Source organism: Phallusia mammillata, chromosome 7 (genome assembly GCF_965637545.1).
Source record: "Phallusia mammillata chromosome 7, kaPhaMamm4.hap1.1, whole genome shotgun sequence".
NCBI lineage: Eukaryota > Metazoa > Chordata > Ascidiacea > Phlebobranchia > Ascidiidae > Phallusia > Phallusia mammillata.
Genome location: NC_137258.1, coordinates 8,592,276 through 8,605,377, shown reverse-complemented (window position 1 = coordinate 8,605,377; position 13,102 = coordinate 8,592,276). Strand labels below are relative to the sequence as shown.

Here is a 13,102-nt window from a genome sequence, read left to right as displayed (position 1 = left end):
TTGATACTGTACGCTCATTTTGTTATTTACAATCTTTTTTAATTTCCAGGATGCCAGCACACAGAAAAACGAAATGGAAGCCCTGAAACAGAAGGCTGCGGAGGAAAGAGTGAATATTGATAAGAGGAAGAAAGCGATTGACATCGAACTTTCAGAGGTCGGTATCTTTGGGCAATTGTTTTTCACGTTCAATCAAACGTTTACCGGTTAAAAGTTGTGTACAGGTTGATGTTGACTTGTAACAAGAGTACAAACACTAATCCATCTGTTTTTAATCACATGCAGCAAGGCTATGGTGTAAAAACAATTTACGTTGCGATTTAAACCCATCACAAATTCAGAGCCTGTAATTACTTCGTTTGTAAATAATTCGGTTTCTTTGCTACTAACATTTTTTTATGTGATTCTTAACTCAGCTCCAATAGCTTGGGCGTCCAATGTCTTGTCACCAACTGCACTTAAACCCTATTGGACGAAACAGTGTGCACTGTCTGATCCTGATCCTTACTCGTTCCCTAACTTTAGATATGTTGTCTGTTTAGGTACAACCGCTTATCACTGCTGCCAAACAGGCAGTTGGAAACATCAACCCACAAACACTATCAGAAATAAGAGCATTGCGAAGCCCCCCTGAAGTTATTCGAGATATTCTTGAAGGCGTTTTGCGTCTTATGGGAATCTTTGACACAACTTGGGTCAGCATGAAAAGGTTGGTATATAGCTTTTTTTTAAGTGAAAATTTTTTCTATTTTATTTCTGTTCTTCTACACCACAGTCTAGTCAAAATTGGTTAAACTAAGTTTTGACGAATGTTGTTTTTCCAGAAGTTTTATTATAAATAGTCGACGTTTCGGCGTTCAATACGAAATCAGGGTGACGCCTTCAACAGGATAATGACAAATTTTAAGACAACTTCGATTTTTAAACGTCGATTAAGTATGACACCTACTGGAAGAGCATTACTCGTTTACACTTTATGCCTGGCAGCAACAGCCTATTTAACTTGTTACAACAGCGCTTTGAAATTGACGGAGAAGCATTTAAGTCACTGTCTCATTATTTAACTGCAAACCAAGAATTTATCCAAACTTCTGTTTTCCTAATTAGCTTTCTCGCCAAACGGGGAGTAAAGGAAGACATTATTAACTTCGACGCCCGAAGAATCAACCCTGAGATTCGAAGCTCTGTGGAGGAACTTCTCGACAGCAACTCGCGATCTTTCGACAAGAAAAGTGCCCAGCGTGCGAGCACTGCAGCTCTGCCACTAGCTGAGTGGGTGAAAGCTAACGTGAAATACTCGCAGGTGCTTGAGAAGATCGAACCTTTGGAAAAGGAACAAAGTAAACTGAGAAGGTCAGATAAAGTGAAAAACAAAGGCACACTTCGATATACATTCGTCTGAAAGATTTAATAAACTGCGTACATACAATCATATATTTTTGTGTGTTTTGGCTTGAAAAATTGGCCTCTTTGACCAAATCAAAAACTAACCCTAACTTTGTATTTGCATTTGCCGAAACGTTTGAACAATAAAGCATGTCGCTATTTACGTCTATTTGGGCCGTTATTTTCATTATTAAACCTTACCTCATTCACTAGAAAATTTTGAACCAATTCCAAAAGAACTATAGTTTTATAGCTGAATAAATATAAGTGTGTACTTGTATGTAGTATGTTTTTGTGCTAAGTCAAGGTTAATCACCACAGAAACCTGGAGAAAGCTGAGTCCCGTGTTGAGAAGTTAAGCAAAGCATTGAATGAAGTTGATGATCGTGTCGCCGAACTTCGCAACAAGTTCGAGAAGCGAACCACTGAGGCCGCTACACTGCGTATCGAAGTCGACAAAGCGAATGAGACGATAGCGGCAGCAGAGAGCTTGGTCGGGAAACTTGGAGACGAACATTTGCGCTGGAATGAACAGGTAATGAAAAAAAGAAAAGAACGGGATTGGTGAACTAGATCTGTTGCTTTGGCGGTTCTTTGCATTTGACAACAAAAACGTTTTTTTAGTTATGCAACATTTTTTTTACTTTTACTTGAAATACATGTAGATGATACCAGCAGTGCTTTTGACAAGAAAGGTGTAGCTTTTGTTTGCTTGCTTTATGTAACACTTAACATTGTAAAGGGTGAACAGTGTATACTTTTGTGTATTTAATTTATTTGTTTTGTTTTTTACCAGGTCAAGTCGCTGACGGTGGAGTTGCAAAGTTTGCCTGCTTGCTCCCAACTTGCAGCAGCTTTCATTACTTACCTTCCTTCAGCACCTGAAGATGTGAGGAAAGATATGCTGCGTGAATGGATGGAAATGACCCAACTCAAACGTATGTTCCCCAATGTCTAGAAAAAAAATAAGCTTAGCAGCAATTCAGACGGATTGATAAATGTTTTTTTGTAATAACCGGGTTTCTAAAATGTGAAATATCTTGAAATATGCCTGGCAACAACACTAGTTAAAAGTGTTAACCATTTTGTACAAAATATGCGCAGTTTTCGCTTTAGTGTCGGTAATTTGCGATGCTTTGTGCAGTTCATGTCAAGTAGTATCATGCAGTATATTTTTCCCACATTGTCAGAAAAAATATGTACCTGCGCGATTTTTTTTATTTCCATGGCAATTTTGCAGGGGCATCTCATTAAACCTTTTTTCGCAGATTTCGACCTTCGTCGGTTTCTTAGCACAGAAAGTGAACAACTTTGTTGGAAAGGGGAGGGACTACCCTCGGATGAACTTTCTATGGAGAACGCACTCATCATTTTGCAGGCATGTACAGTATTGTTCACGTTCACACTACTTGCTAGTTGCAAAAAATTAAAAAATAGCCAGGGATATTAATAACATACCGTCCATATTTTTCTATCTTGTCCGTGTTGAGAGCGGCCATGTGTAAAACCGATTTAAAATTATGAATGTTTTTATATTCAAGGTTACAGAGATAAAGGTAAGAAAATGTAAACTGCCAGTGCCAAACCCTTTGCTTCAGTTATGCATCATCGGCCTTTAATTTGCTTTCAGTCGCTTGCTTCTATGTTTAAACCCGTACATACATAAGCTCGTAAAGTACAACTAATCCTTTATGCCTGCATCCTTCCGTCAACAATACAACACGTTTTGCACAACTGTAAATAATGTTGTTTGTTCGCTTAATTGTTTTAACATTTAATGAAACAACTAATCAGGATCGTCTTGTCATGGTAAGAGCACAAATGCTAATAAGAAGTTTTCTTTCCTAAACTGCTTTACATTTCTTCTGCTTAGGGGTCAGATTCAGCTTTCGCCACTTATGTTTTAATGTGATATTTCGAATGTGAAATAAAACGCTTAAAACTAAATGCGATTAAAAACTTATTTGTTTATATTCTTCCACTTTTCAAGCTTACGGCGCACAATCAAACTGAATTTTCATTCCACGGCACACTTTGCAGGCCAACAACAACAGAAGTTGTCAAAAGAAAGTTACTTTGCAACTTTGTTTGATGGATATTTAAGACACATAAAGTTAAAAGGAGCTTTAAACGTTGTCCTACACCCCTGCATTTCGTCTTAAAGTCGGAAAACACCAGCAGAGGATGTTTTAACTTAAAAATAACAAATCTTTTGGGACACGCTTTCGAATCTCTCCGGGCGCACTAGTGTTCCGCGCGGCTCACACTTTACTGTCTTAGGCACTTAACCGTGTATACTATCTCATGTATTTTGTCTCACCAAGCAAGCGATGTCTTGGTCATTCTTTCGATTTACACAATTCTTGCTTTGTATGTTTTTATAGTTCGAACTCTATCAAACATCTACTAAAACATATGCATGTGCAATCGGTGTAGGGTTGTCGAGAAAAACCCTCTAAATGTTGTGTTTGTGTTTCATTACTTCGGCAATCAATTTCAATCAATCTATCGCCCGCTTTCCAAAGTTTCTGTTTAGTTATCCATACCTGGGATTTCTTTGTATTCATAGCTTACAGCAAATCACCCACTTTCTAATTTGTTCCAACTTATGCTAACTTTTTGTGAAATATGTAGAGCTCGCTAAAACCTTTTCTCGTCGACCCGTCGTCCCGGGCAACGGAGTGGCTCAAGGTGCATTTGAAAGAATCCAGACTTGAAGTTGTCAATCAACAGGTAAGGATTTCGTAACCTAGCAACAGTGAACATGAAAATATGCATTTTATAATTTTTATGTGAATTTATTATTTATAAGGATGCCAACTTTGGTACCACGTTGGAGTTGGCTGTGAGGTTCGGAAAAACCTTAATTATTCAGGAGATGGATCACATAGAACCCGTGCTATATCCACTCTTGCGTGGAGATCTTGTAAGCTTAGGTAAGTACCAACTAACATACATTTTTAACTCAACTATATTTAAGTATGTGCATTATTTTTTCACAGGTCCACGCTATGTGGTACAGCTTGGTGAAAAGACTGTAGATTACAACGAGGATTTCCGCTTGTATATGACCACTCGAAATCCACACCCAACTATACCACCCGATGCTGCGAGTATTATATCCGAAGTCGACTTCACTACTACCAGAGCTGGCCTGAAGGGACAAGTAAGTTAAGGACTGATTTTGTTTGTTGACAAGAAATTTAAAGATGCTTGCATTAGCGAAATATTTTTGTTCTGCATGCGATAGTTAACTGATATTAGCCTGGAAATAAACGTTTCTGTGGGTACAGTACTAATGATATACCTAAGATGTCACCATTGTGTGTGTTTTGCACTTTGTCTCTATATAAGAATTTTGTCCTGCAAGTTACGTCATTATCCTGATGAAGGCGTCTTGTATAGGACGTCGAAACGTCGATTATTTATAATAAAACTGCTGGATGAGCAATACTTTGTTATGTCACCATTGTGTTGAAATTTTAATCCCATATTATCTCACATTTTTCGTGACATTTTTAAAGGGGATCTGGCTTATGACAATCCCAGTCCCAAAGTAAACACATATATTGTCAAGTTTCTGCTCTGTTTTCATTTTTTCCTATGTTACTTCTTAATGAATCTTGGGGCACGGTTTGCTGTGCGCCACCTTAACCGTTGTGTTGTATTGCAAGATCTAATCGTGAGGTTGGTTTGTTTCAGCTTTTAGCACTGACCATTCAACATGAAAAGCCAGAGCTTGAACAGAGGAAGACTCAATTACTCCGAGAAGAGGAAGAATTGAAAATAGAGCTTGCAAAACTGGAAGATAGTCTTCTTGAGGTTTGTGGAGCTTCATGCTGGCAACATGTTTGTAATTGTTAAGCTCATAGAGGTTTTGCGTCTTGTTAGCAATTGGCCAAAGCAGAAGGAAACATTTTGGAGAACAAACAACTGATCGAAGGCTTGAATCAGACAAAAGCTAGCAGTCTTACCATCACTCAATCGCTCAGCGAATCACAGAAGATGGAAGCTTCCCTTGACCAGGTTAACAAACACAAACAGTTTAAATCAGAAATAAAACCCCTGTTTGTTGTTTTCTGTTTCCAAAGTTTTAACAACTACTTTGTTATAATGGTCAGTAAACAAGTTCTGGTAACTTGTGCTTGTTTCACTTCACTTTTTTATTAAGGCATTTTAATTAGATTTTCATGTTGCTGCTTTCTTATTGAATGTAAACAAATTAATCTTTCCATTTACCAGGAACGAGATGCTTACCTGCCATTGGCTGAGAGCGGGAGCACGATTTATTTTGTCATCAGTGATCTTTCAAAGATCAACAACATGTATCGATTCAGTTTGGCTTCATTCCTCAGGCTATTCCAGAAATCGTTGGAAGTGAAAACGGTAGGGGATGTTTACCATAAGAGTTTAAAGAATTGTTATCAATGCACTAAATATGGGTCACTTTATTTGCTGTAAATTATATGATATTTTCATTCGTGCACCCCCACAAACCAAATCTAAGTGGTAAATTTTTAGAGCAGATATGTCTAATTGGATTTTGTGGAATATTCGTTTTTATTCAATAATCATTTTTCAAAAGTATGATTAAGTCATATTTTGTTGTTGCCCTGCACCTCAGGAATTCAGCAACACGGAGGCTCGTATCAAGTCGCTGAGCAGTCACATGTTGTGGTTGGTATATGCTCAAGTTGCACAATCCCTCTTTAAGGCTGACCGCCTCATGTTTGCTCTCCATCTGGCTCGTGGAACTAGACCCGACATTTTTAAAGATAAGGTACAACGTGTGGCATTTACTTTCATGAACTTTGAAATAGCTGCTTTTGTTACTAAGTCTTAAAAATCTTTACCATTCCTTGAAGTCTGGATGTAAGCTTCTTGATGTGTTCTTTGCCAGGATAACGAACAAATTTATGACAGGAACCATCGGTTTTAACCTTTTATGTGTGCTTTGTTAAGATAACGAATAATCTTTTTACATAAACCATCGCTTGTTGAACCAAACTTTATGCCAAAACGGTATCATTTTTGAATGTTTTTTTACTTTACCTTTTTTTCTGACGTGGTTTCTCTTGTTTAAAACGAAATACAACAACAGAAAACAAACAAACGTGTACGTAATACATATTTCTTTATATTTAGGAATGGGAATATTTTCTTGGTATGATTGTAAGTGACGCTGTTCTGGACAAAGGTGAAGCAAAGAAACACTCCAGGGAAAATCTTCCTCTGTGGATCGAGTCGGAAAGGTAATAGCATCATTTTCTACATTGTATTTAATTTTCCACAAAATCTGACTACGGTAAAGTTTTCAAAGTTACCCAATTCCGCAATATGTAGTATATTGCTCAATTAATACAAACAAGTAGAAAAACAATACCCAATAGTTCGTAAAAGCTATTCACTACAAACATTGTTTGGTCTGTAGACATAGAGCAGTATCTTCGTTGCGAACAACCTTTCCGTCGCTCTTCCAAGCTTTGAAACTGGATGATAGCGGTGCGTGGGTGACGTTTTCAAGAAGCTCACAGTGCGAACAGGAACTTCCACATGCTGTTGCTGCAAAGATTTCCCAGTTTCAGCAGGTTTGTGTAATTTTCTATTTCGGCTGTTGCATTTGAGTCATTAGCAACCTTTGGTGAAAGCAAGCCGGAGTTGTCCAGAACGCAAAATCAGTAAAAAATATTTCAAAACGGTGACCATCTCTCATCTTAGTGGTGTAACATGTATGGGCTATATCTCTACAGTATTTTGTCTCGTGATGTTTTTATGTTACAAAGTCTTCAATTGTTGTTTTTGTTTTTCTGTCTTAATTATTAATCAAGATTAATATGTTGAGACGATTTTAGCAAATACCGCATCGTTTATACGGTAAAAAAATATTTTACATTCATTATACTGCTTACGACCGTTACGAACTGCGAAATCAGCGCAATTTTAAACTTTTTACTCCGTGACTTTTCAGATTTTGGTGGTACAAGCTTTGCGACCGGATCGCCTTCAAAGTGCGATGGCTCTTTTCGCATCACGGGCTCTTGGTCTGCGTGAAATTTCTCCACCCGCTTCCAGTCTTCGTCGCTTGCACGAATCCGGCGTGACTTTGGCTAGCGAACCTGTTCTTATTGTTTTGTCTCCTGGTAATTTTCAATTTTATGTCCAAGCATGTAAGATGGATCCTTATGTCTTCAAAACAGCAACCAAATAAGATGTATACAGCATTTGTTCACATATATATACATACATAGATATCACGTATTTTTTGGTACAACGTAAGCTGCAGTTTACAATATTTTTGTTTTAACATTTCGAAAGGTTTACTGAAAGCCGTATTAAAAAAATTAGTTCCAAACCAGTACTTATCAATTTCTTCTTCCTTCTTCTTTAAGGTGCCGATCCATCACAGGAGTTGCAGGAATTGGCCAGCAGTGTAGTAGGAGATGAAAACTATTACCAGGTACTTACTGCACTGTGATTTTACTATATATCCCTCGTTTTTTACAGCAACCCAATTGAAATTATGTGCTTGTGTGGTGTACCTGACAGTTGTTCTTCATGATATAAATGTCCCACTCAAAATAAATTGGAAATAAGTTTTCCTCATAAAGACCAATAAACAGCAGGCCCAAACGTAAACCTTCATTTCAATAATTTGCCAATATTATTGCTTATTAAATATTACCTTTATATTTCGCTGTGTGTATACATATTAAGCTGATATTACGCTGTGTATGCTTTTATATTTATGCAAGGAGATGTAAATGCGACACAGATAAAAAGTAAACCCTTATCAATTTCAAAGTATCTTCAACTCCACCTTATTTCACCATTTGTTTCTGTCAGGTTGCAATGGGTCAGGGCCAGGCAGATGTAGCCATGCAACTTGTAAGGGAATGTGCAAGAAACGGACAATGGTTGTGTCTCAAGAATCTTCATCTCGTTACGAAGTGGCTACCGGTGCTCGAAAAGGTGTGCAGTATTTTTAAGGACCTTTGCCAATAGATTTCATACCTCATTATTTTACCCGTTTTAACAGGAACTTAACTCGCTTACTCCTCACGAAAGCTTCCGTTTGTGGCTTACTTCGGAAGTTCACGTGAAGTTTCCAACAATATTGCTGCAGTCCAGCTTGAAAATAACTTACGAGGTAGGTCGTTCGATGTTGGGCCTTTAAATAGCTGTTTTCTTAACAAACGCTTGTGGTTTAATCAAATTAGAACGACGCTTGATTGCAGTTCACATTATTATAGTAGTAGTTTTTAAACATGATGGAATTGCTAAGTTTGATGATTTTTTTGTATCAGGCTCCACCTGGAATCAAGAAAAACTTATTCCGCACTTACGATAGCTGGACCGCTGAATTTGTTTCCAACGGAACGAAACATTCAAAACCCTCTGTTATGAGATCTCAGGTACTATTACTAAACATAAACAACGTTGTGTCGTTTTTGAGTAAAAATAATTCGCTTGTTGTTTTGTTTCAGTCCCTGTTTGCTCTCGCATGGTTCCACGCGGTGGTGCAAGAGCGCAGAAATTTTATCCCGCAGGGGTGGACCAAATTTTACGAGTTCTCGCTGGGCGATATGCGAGCAGCGTCGGATATTCTAGATCGTCTTTGCACAGGTTGGTAAACTATAACTTCTTTAGAACCATTTGAATGAATGCAAAACGTTTAAGTTACTGTCAAGGATCTACAAAATCGCGCTTACAATAATTTCTTCAGCGGCATTTTCTTCAAAAACTCTTCTTTTGTCAGGACAAGAAATCCAGTGGGACTTTATGCACGGTCTGATGGAGAATGCGATATATGGAGGTCGTGTTGATAACACCTTCGATATGCGAGTATTATCTGCATACCTTCGACAATATTTCCAGTCCAGTGTGTTATCGGGATCGAGGAGCCGAGGCAAGAGTCTTGTTCCTAACGTCAACCTCCCACAAAGCACTAATATCAAGGTATATGAAACCCAGGTTCTAAACCTTTTGCGGCTGGTGCTTTAGCGGTGATTTAACAGGGAAGTATAGCATAAAATGATATCGAGGCTGTACACTAAGTTATTGCCATAATCAATAAATTATAGGTATTTTAGATGTCGTAATTGCAGAAATACATTAAACATCTTTTCACAGACAAACTTTTATTTACAGGACTATCAAGAAATCATCAATCAGTTGCCAGAAGACGATCTTCCCAAGTACTTTAGTTTACCTGCAAACATCGAGCGTTCAGCACAACGGGTCAACTCGCAAAGAGTCATTTCACAATTGAAAGCGCTTATGCGTACTGTAGAGGCGGGGGCAAAGTTTGACAGGTTTGTTTTACAGATGCTCCGGTTTTTGACGTTCTCTTGATTTATTTGTAATATGGCTAAAAAAATCTAAAATCTACAGTAAATATCATAGAACCTCTTATTTTTTACCAACTCGCTAAAGCCCTGCGTTTTTTTATCTGTCGCCAAAGAATTTAAACCAGCTTGCTTAAGGACCTCAAAACCCACACACAGCTTTGTTGCACCCTACAGATTCGAACTAAAACCAGTTTACACACCTCCAAAATATAATATTACTTTCCCGAAATTTAAACCGATGTTGTCGAAATAATGACCATATTACTACAGGGAAGCTTGGCAGTCTGAACTTGCCCCAATTCTCCAACTTTGGAAGCGATTGAACCAGGGAAGTAGCAGCGTTATTCACGCCAAGGTCGACATCCCAACTGTGTCTGGTGATTCACCCGTGCTGCAGTTTGTCCACTTGGAGCGCTACAACGCGATCCGTCTCGTCCAGAAAGTTCACCAGACACTCTCTGCTCTAAGCAAAGTCATGAGAGGTAACAAATTAGCATGGGATTTTTTAAATTAAAATGATGTAGGTTTTATTCAATAAAGGATATATTTGAGCAAAAGCAATTGTAGGAGCAATCCAAAAATGTTTGACTTTAACAATGAAAATACCCACTAAACAAAATATACTTTATTTTCTTGTAGGTACCCAATTGTTAACAACAGAGGTTCACAAGTTGGCTAACTCGATCCTTCAGCAAGAAACCCCGTTGCAGTGGCACAGTATGTGGGAGGGACCAGACGATCCAATGCAATATCTACACGCACTGGTAGCCAAGACCATGGCGCTACAGGTTTGTTACTTGTTTAGAGTTTAGACATCAAGACTCCAACCGCCGGTCGTGATTATTGCTGTGTTAACTTGTCAGTTTTTGTTTGTTACATGGGCTCAGTGCGTACTGTCTTGCAATAAACTGCGGAATATCGTTTTTTTTTATTTCTTTGAGCACTTGATTGGATATTTTTTCTTGTGTAATCAGTATACGAATGTAATTTCATACTACCGATTAAATATATTGCATTTTATGTGGTTGGATTGTAGGCGTACCAAAACAGAATTTGTCAAAGAGGGCAAAAAATTGTTGGAGGGGGAGTGGGGCAAAACTGTTGGTGAGATTTCTTTGTTAAACTTTTTTTCTGTTTTCGATGCAGGGCTGGGTGGAAAAGGCCGAACGTGGTTCTCTTCTCGGCTCGGAGGATCTCAATCTTGCTGATCTCTTTCATCCGAGCACTTTCCTGAATGCGGTCCGACAGAAAACTGCTCGCGAATCCCATGTTTCTATGGATGAACTGAAGTTTGTCTGTTCGTGGAAAGGGACCGTATCGGCATCCAAAGTTACCGTTAAGGTAAAACAAAAGTGTACCTGTATAGATTGTCAAGATGTTCAACCCAAAACAAAGAATTTGTATTTTTTTCTTTACATCTTTTTATTAGTGGTAGTTCCCTGTCAAGTTTGTCTACTTTTTAAAATATGGTCAACGGTCTTGTGTTGGGCCAGACAATAATCTCTTTTTGTGCTGCTGTTACAAAACAAGGTTGGTATTTGTGCACCTATCGGATAAATGAAAACAAAACCAAGTTAGTATGTGAACGGCAGTGCGCTAATTATGTCATGATGTTGTACATTTATCAGTTTTAAATATGTTTTGTATGATAAAGATTCATGTGTATAAAATCGTTTGATTTACGATAGTCGCAATAAAATGGCCTACTGTACACGCTACTACACTAGTAATTCTTGTAACATAAGCGCGATCTGACGAAAACTACTTCCAGTCGCTAACGAGTATTATTGAATGTGCTGTCGCTTTTTACTGTACATCGGTTTAACATACGTTTGTTCGAACCAGATTGGAAACCTGCAGCTGGAAGGATGTTCGTTTGACGGCACTCGGCTCTCGGAAAATCAGCGCGACTCTCCTACTGTGTCCGCTGTACCATCGTGCTATGTTGCATGGGTTCGAAAGGTAGAGATTTCAGACTTTCTAACCGTCACAAGTTGTATGTAACTTTTTGTTGACTAAAATGAGGTTAACATCACGCTTGGGCAGTAAAACACCGTGCATAGTAATGCATCGTTTTCTCAAAATGGCGAATGCTGTTAGCTTTTTCCTAAATTCATGCCGCTGTTATATAGTGCTTTGTGTACTGTTTAACGACTAGACATTATATTGCAGGACTCACCTGGTCCGTACAGCTCAAGTGAAACAATATCCCTACCAGTGTACACGAGTTCCACCAGAGAGAGCATCGTCACTTGTCTGGATGTGCCTTGCGGTGGCAATCACAACACTTGGGTGCAGTGTGGAGCGGCCATGCTGCTTCAACAGCATTAGATTTCTGTTTGCGATACTGTATCTGCTTTGCTCTCTATGGTGGCTTTTTGCACTGTGACGTTTTTGTTTGTCTCTGTGTACGTTAGGTTCAAGCATCTAAAGAAGCAGCGTTTCGCCAACTGTGAAATATAGCCTATGTATATTTTTAATATAGTTTTTTGTGCATAAATGTTGCTTGCTGTAATAGCTTTGCTATTTCAAATTTGTTCTTGGTAGGCTATGTTGATACTGCTTGTAATAGAGGGCGCCATGTAGCCTAGCCTACACATGCGTGTAACCTAGCTGTTTCATGTAGTGGTTAGTTTTCTATTGATTGTTTTTGTTACTTTTTGGTGCTGGAGCAAAGGTAAATATGCTCGTTTATTGAAATAAAATATATGTAGCCATTACTCGTTTAATTTTGTCAGTAGCAGCTTAACAATAAAGAAGCATTCTTAACCTGAACAGGTTGCACACGTCGATATTGACTACTTTTATATCGGCAGATCCTAGGCAAACCATGATTTGTTTAAATTTAAATAAAGCACGACAATCTAGATGCAAATTAACGCAGCTAATCAGCGTCCACAATACTGTGCTGCTAGTAAAGTTGCTGTTGATCATCTTGTTGGTGTTATGGCCAAAAAACGTTTCTTCCAAGTAAACAGATGTACAGTCCAGGAACCAAACAGCTAAACAAGTTGTTAGCACACAAGAGTTCTGTTTTATAGGACAATTGATATTTTTATCTCAAATTAAATCAAAGTTAAAGTCTACAAAAATGGTTCCGCTTTTTCATTGATTTCCACAAATACAGTTGAAAAATAGACTATTTCCAATTAAACGATTTTTTTTCTTTTGCAATGTAACATGAACAAAAAAACGTTTATTAAAACTATGAAGGTTAAACTCACTTGTCCGATCCAAACGTTTAAATTTTCCTATACTTGTCTCACAAAAATTCATCTCCCCGAGTTTTGGAAATAAATTCCACGAAACTGGTCGTTGCAGCGAAAAGTTGTTGGTTGCGAATCAGCACAGAATTTTTCAAGGACCAG

The 13,102-nt window shown here is 38.2% G+C and overlaps 1 protein-coding gene across 1 annotated transcript in view; it reads left to right on the top strand.

The window, feature by feature from the left end:
* The window catches only part of LOC145237430 (cytoplasmic dynein 2 heavy chain 1-like), a 38,713-nt gene extending 26,259 nt beyond the window's left edge, over window positions 1–12,454 (top strand). Inside the window, exons 54-81 of the mRNA XM_080100286.1 lie at window positions 50–157; window positions 543–709; window positions 1,108–1,353; window positions 1,708–1,921; window positions 2,183–2,324; window positions 2,655–2,764; window positions 4,021–4,119; window positions 4,199–4,322; window positions 4,389–4,552; window positions 5,089–5,208; window positions 5,278–5,412; window positions 5,629–5,772; window positions 6,011–6,166; window positions 6,532–6,638; window positions 6,818–6,974; window positions 7,355–7,526; window positions 7,776–7,843; window positions 8,230–8,355; window positions 8,423–8,533; window positions 8,691–8,798; window positions 8,871–9,009; window positions 9,143–9,342; window positions 9,535–9,698; window positions 10,005–10,216; window positions 10,374–10,522; window positions 10,881–11,075; window positions 11,580–11,696; window positions 11,907–12,454. Coding sequence (XP_079956412.1) covers window positions 50–157; window positions 543–709; window positions 1,108–1,353; window positions 1,708–1,921; window positions 2,183–2,324; window positions 2,655–2,764; window positions 4,021–4,119; window positions 4,199–4,322; window positions 4,389–4,552; window positions 5,089–5,208; window positions 5,278–5,412; window positions 5,629–5,772; window positions 6,011–6,166; window positions 6,532–6,638; window positions 6,818–6,974; window positions 7,355–7,526; window positions 7,776–7,843; window positions 8,230–8,355; window positions 8,423–8,533; window positions 8,691–8,798; window positions 8,871–9,009; window positions 9,143–9,342; window positions 9,535–9,698; window positions 10,005–10,216; window positions 10,374–10,522; window positions 10,881–11,075; window positions 11,580–11,696; window positions 11,907–12,065 — 4,113 coding nt within the window. The 3' untranslated portion in view covers window positions 12,066–12,454. The remainder of the gene's footprint in view (window positions 1–49; window positions 158–542; window positions 710–1,107; window positions 1,354–1,707; window positions 1,922–2,182; window positions 2,325–2,654; window positions 2,765–4,020; window positions 4,120–4,198; window positions 4,323–4,388; window positions 4,553–5,088; window positions 5,209–5,277; window positions 5,413–5,628; window positions 5,773–6,010; window positions 6,167–6,531; window positions 6,639–6,817; window positions 6,975–7,354; window positions 7,527–7,775; window positions 7,844–8,229; window positions 8,356–8,422; window positions 8,534–8,690; window positions 8,799–8,870; window positions 9,010–9,142; window positions 9,343–9,534; window positions 9,699–10,004; window positions 10,217–10,373; window positions 10,523–10,880; window positions 11,076–11,579; window positions 11,697–11,906) is intronic.
* The last annotated feature ends 648 nt before the right edge of the window (window positions 12,455–13,102 follow it).